General features: G+C 36.6%; 1 protein-coding gene across 1 annotated transcript in view; it reads left to right on the forward strand.

The window, feature by feature from the left end:
• The window catches only part of LOC106878164 (leucine-rich repeat serine/threonine-protein kinase 1), a 97,657-nt gene that overhangs the window by 45,179 nt on the left and 46,594 nt on the right, over positions 1 to 5,884 (forward strand). Inside the window, exons 27-30 of the mRNA XM_052973424.1 lie at positions 921 to 1,043; positions 1,842 to 2,052; positions 2,446 to 2,561; positions 2,700 to 2,788. Of these exons, the coding sequence (XP_052829384.1) occupies positions 921 to 1,043; positions 1,842 to 2,052; positions 2,446 to 2,561; positions 2,700 to 2,788 (539 nt within the window). The remainder of the gene's footprint in view (positions 1 to 920; positions 1,044 to 1,841; positions 2,053 to 2,445; positions 2,562 to 2,699; positions 2,789 to 5,884) is intronic.

Raw genomic sequence — 5,884 nt, forward strand, 5'->3', positions numbered from 1 at the left:
TTTTTTTTTTTTTTTACTTGTTTCAGTCGTTTAACTGTGGCCATGCTGGAGCCACCACCTTGAGCTGGAGTAGTCTTCAATGTTTGTTTTTTTCTTTTTTGTTTCTATGTTTCTGCAGACAGAAAATTTCTTTTCTTTTCTTAACCCATCTTGTTTCAGTCATTGGACTGTGGTCATACTGGGGCACAACCTTGAAAGAGTTTTCTTGAACAAATCAATCCTCGGTGATTTTTTTTCTTTTAAAAACTGGTGCTTATTCTGCTGGTCAGTTTTGTCAAACCACTAAGTTACAGGGATGTAAATAAACCAACACCAGTTGTTAAGCATGGAGCTGGGGATACAACCACAAAGACACACACACACAGGTGTGTTTACATCCCTGTAACCTAGCAGTTCGGCAAAAGAGCCCAATAGAATAAGTACTAGGCTTACAAAGAATAAGTCCTGGGGTCGATATGCTCGACTAAAGGCGGTGCTCCAGCATGGCTGCAACCAAATGACTGAAACATAGAAAACACTTCTGAGCCTTTATTTGATTGCCTGGTCTGCTAGAAATAGCAACTATATCTATTTCAGCTTCCATCCTCTCAACTTTTTAATTGGATAATATTATCTTAAATGGTTATTGTTAGAATTTCTTTGGTCATAAGTCAGTTTGATATATATTTTTTATTCACCATCATCATCATCATCATCATTTAATGTCCATTTTCCATGCTGGCATGGGTTGGACAGTTTGACAGGAGCTGGCCAGCTGGGTAGCTGTCCAGAGTCCAGTTGTCTCTACTGGCATGGTTTTCTGCAACAGGATGCCCTTCCTAATGCCAACCACTCTTCAACGGGTGCTGGGTGCCTAGTGGAAATGAAAAATTCTCAAATACACAAATAAAAAGATATGAATTTTGTTTTTTCCTTTTCAGGTTGATAGCTTCTCCTTTGGAATGTTTATCTATGAATTGGTCACTTGTCAGCAACCATTATGGAAAGAATCTCATGTTAATAATTTTATCTGCCAAGGTGGACGGCCAAAAGTAACTCCTGAGGTAGGATTCTGAATCTTCCCTTTCTCGGATTTTTTTCTTTTAGGTTTTTTTCTTCAGTGTATTAGTAACTTATTCATCACAATATCATTGTATCAACCAGACTATTGAATGTTGTTATACATCGCTAGTCACAGTGCACTTTATATTGTTTTAGCTTTTCAATGATGTCACCCCACTGGCTAGGCAAACAGGCCAACATTTCCCCCTTGACCAGAAGGTTAGTCCATCCACAGGATGACCCTTTTACACTTGAGTGGAGTGGAACAACATGAAGTGAAGTGTTTTGCTCAAGAATACAATGCACTGTCCGGTTTGGGAATTGAACCCATCATGAATGCAACAGTCTAACCACTTGTATGTAGACAATCAAAATATGGTATGGCCAAGGAAACAGGTGGAGCCCTGTTAGAATTTTCTTCAGGTCAAGTAGCCCATCCTGCTCAAAAGGTCGCTCAATAAGGGTTGTTTAAGGATGATGAACAAAACACCTATGTTTCCAAAGGTGAATTATTCAAACCTCAAAGAATTCCTCTCAACACATGGCTATGATGCTCCCCCACTTCTTCTGCTTGTGATCAGAGATGCACATATCGTCAGCCAGCAAGGGACATGCTCACTGGTTAAGGTCATGTAACCAACAAGCAAATCTGTGGTATTGAGCAGAATATTTGCTGAAGCCCATCTTTTATACCAAGATAAAACATGCACATGATAACACTTCCAATAGTTAAGATATTATTATTATTATTATTATTATTATTATTATTATTATTATTATCAATATTTGTTATTCTCCAGGAGACCGAATGTCCTTCCCATTTTCTTGATTTGATGACACTCTGCTGGTCACAGGAAGCCAAAGATCGTCCTTCTATGGACGACATCATTAAATTAGCAAGTTGTACAGAGTTTTGCCACTTTATGGATGCCGTTTCACTTGAAGCTGCTGTAACTGTTTTAGCATCATGCATATTCTTTTATGGATCCTCATCAGAGTCGTGTGCATATGGTAAGCTGTCTTCACATTATCATCTGCATTATAACTCACATATATATATGTATGTCTGTCTGTGTTGATTGTTTATATATATATATATATATATATATATATATGTGTGTGTGTATATATATAAGTATGTTTATATATATATATGTGTGTGTATATATATGTATATGTTTATATATATATGTATGTATATTTGTAGGTATGTGTTATGTGTAGGTGTGTATGTTTATATGTTTGTGTGTATGTATGTTTATATGTATGTGTGTGTATATATATGTATATATGTATATATGTAATATCCACCCCCTCACTGTTCCACTCTCTGTTTCTGTCTCTCCCCCTCCATCTCTCCCTCCTCTCTCCTTCTCATTATACAAACATATCTTGTCTTTTTAGATAATATACGAGATATTGGGGAAAGTTATACCCAACTCTGGCTAAGCACTCACCTAGCTGATAAAAATATGCTGGAAATCTACACCTTCTACCGAAATAAATGTGTGGAGAGCAAGGTAACTCATTTACACAATTATTTTCCTTATTTCTCTGTAAACTAACCCACGTGCACATTTTTTTCTCCATTTTCCATTCAAGAGGAAAATTACTGAAGTTGCTTTCTTTTTTTCTTTGTTTTTCTTTTTGTCTTCAAGTTTGTGAAACACCTCTCCGTACATGCCCTGTGCAGCAGTGACCAGCATGTGTGGGGTCTTGGAAATAAACAAATGGTATACGTATTCAGGTAAGTCAATATTTATTATTAACATAACCCCTTCCCTTACACACAACCTCTGAAAGATAAACGGAGACAAATGAAATAAAGTATTTATTATCACTGGATTGATTTAAGCCAGCAAACTGGCAGAATGGTTAGCATGCCAGGCAAATTGCTTAGTGGCATTTTGTCTGTCTTTAGACTCTGAGTTCAAATTCTGCCACGGTAAGCTTTATTTCCATCTTTTTGTGGTCGATAAAATACTTTCTCAAATGAGTTTCAAACTTTGTGTCTCTGGAATGAATTAATATTGTTGTTTTTTAATTTTATTATCGTTGAAAGCTGTCCTAATCAGCAACATTTTAGCGTTGATGTCGGTGAATTGAACATCAGAGATGCTTTAACTCAAGTAGAACCGTCAATCAGAATCTAGGGTCTTTTCATTATACGAGGATGAACAAATATTAATTACAGAATAACTGAAAGCAAAATGTAAAAAATGTGAAGTCACAGAGTTATCTCCCATGAAAATATTTTTTTGTTTTTTTTTCCAACTGTACAGGGGAGGTAACTCTCATTCATTAAATACGTTTGTGCGTCTGTCAGGACGAAATGTAAATGTGCCAATTGGTGCCGAATTCTTGCGTTTACTGCACCGTTTCTTTGTATTTGAGAATTGACTGTATTCAGTTTGTATCGGTAATTTTTGATTGTTAATAAGAATTAAACCATAGGTTGACGGTCAGATGGATGCCAAATAATCATAAGTTTGTAAAACTATCTCAAAACACTCAAGGGTAACACTCAAGAGAAAAAAAAAGTGATTTAATAATGTAATAAATTCTTTTACTTGTCCCATTACACAAATTAATCCCGCCAAATATGCAACTAAAATTATATAGATTTAAAATTGCTCAAGGACTTCACGAGTCTATATATAGTTATGTCCCTTAGCGTAAAGTGACCATGCCTGAACGGTGTTCACATTTATCTTCCATTCTTCCGAAATCTTGATAAAATACTTAAAGGACCTTGTACCAAGTATAGAAATTATTATTATTAGAATATTACAGAAACAGTGTCGTCCTAAGGCATGGGGACACTGGGCGGTTATATATATATATGACATTTACCATGTGAACTACGATGAAAAAGCATGAGAAAGATATGGGATATAATTTCTTTTGTGCAGGGGTTCCTTGAGACATGTAATTTATTTTAAGGGTTACGCAAGGGTAGAAAGGTTGAGAAGAACTGCTCTAGAAGGCAAAATCTCATTTGTGTATATTGTGGCTTGCTGTCAAGAAATAAACACTACTGTACTCAGTGCACTGATTTTCCCTGGGGCCTATAATGCTGTTAAGACGGGCCTGGATAGAAATGCTAGAACGTGGAACTGAATATGGTACAATGTTTCCCGGACGAAATGCTTAGCGGTATTTCGTCTGCCGTTACGTTCTGAGTTCAAATTCCGCCGAGGTCGACTTTGCCTGTCATCCTTCCGGGATCGATGAATTAAGTACCAGTTGCGCACTGCGGTCGATGTAATCGACTTAATCCCTTTGTCTGTCCTTGTTTGTCCCTTTTATGTTTATCCCCCTTTGTGCAATAAAGAAATAAGAAACGTTACCACGCCGGTATTTCGTTTGTCTTTACGTTCTGAGTTCAAATTCCGTCGAGGTCGACTTTGCCTTTCATTCTTTCGGCGTCGAAAAATTAAGTACCAGTTGCGTATTGGGTCGATCTAATCGACTGGCCCCTACCCCAAAATTTCGGCCCTTGTGCCTAGAGCTGAAAACAATATTTCTAATTAGCTCTGCTATGTTACGTATGGATTTGTTTGTGCCACTGCTTGCTGATAATATCAAACTCTTTTTAACTATATCTAAGACTCAATAAGCTAATCTACGTAAGTCAGGTCATATCAGAACATCAACCATTTCTCTTTAACGCGGAACGATATAGTTGGTATAGAGTTATCGAACTTGGTTCTTATTTAAACTGCTATTTCGGTAATGTTCTTTCGAAATAAGAATATTAAATACAAAATATTTAGGACAATATAGATTTTAGTGGAAATAAACTGTAGCAACACGTCAGTTGACGTGTATGTTGGATTGAGATGTTACAAGGTCAAATTAATATGTCTAGAATCTATTTTTATTAACTCGCTAACATCTTCGCGTGTTAATTTGCATGGGAGGTAATTATTGCAATTTTACATTCTGTAGAAAATTTAGTTTTTCTCTTCTCGTTTGTCTCAATCTCTCTCAATAATTCACCCCCCCTCTCTCTCTGTATGAAGGTTAATAGTAGTCAGCTTACTTTTAAAAGCATTGATTATTAAATGGAAAATTATAATTCTTACAAATAATTTTCTGTTTTAGTGAGGAAAAATATTGTTTCATGTTAAAAAGAAAATCATGTCATAGAAAGCATTACGTACCACACCTAAATTTTCTTTTGGTTTTTAACTAAAATTCAATGACGGTCTGTGTGATCGAGTGCTTGTGCTTCTGTGTGTGTGTGTGTGTGTGCGTGTGCGCGCACGTGTGTAATATATGAATGTGTGGCTGAATGGTGAACGCACATGGCTCAGTGATTAGAGCATTGAGCTCAAAATCATGTAGTAGTGAGTTCAATTCCCGGACCGGCTGTGTGTTGTGTTCTTGAGCAAGACACTTTATTTCACGTTGCTCCAGTTCACTCAGCTGTAGAAATGAATTGTGATGTAACTGGTGCCAAGTTGTATCGGCCCCTTTGCCTTTCCCTTGGATAACACCACTGACGTGGAGAGGAGAGGCTGGTATACATTTTCATGGTTATTTAGGTGCTATTTTTGGCAGGTCAAGCAACCATGCTATGACCCCACTGATCGTAAATTTTGGTACACCACTTAATTGCACTTATTTCAGTTTTCGTAAATGGAGACAATATGTCTGAAAAGTGCGTGATAGAACGGAGTCTTAAAAACGGAAACTTTGACATCAATGCTCTTAACATTGCAGAACCTGAGGTTATGTCAATGACATCACCGTCGTAGAGAAGAAGCCTTATGGTCTCTGTTGCTTCAATAAACCATTATATATATATATATATATATATATATATATATATATATAT

This window comes from Octopus bimaculoides, chromosome 15 (genome assembly GCF_001194135.2).
Source record: "Octopus bimaculoides isolate UCB-OBI-ISO-001 chromosome 15, ASM119413v2, whole genome shotgun sequence".
Lineage (NCBI taxonomy): Eukaryota > Metazoa > Mollusca > Cephalopoda > Octopoda > Octopodidae > Octopus > Octopus bimaculoides.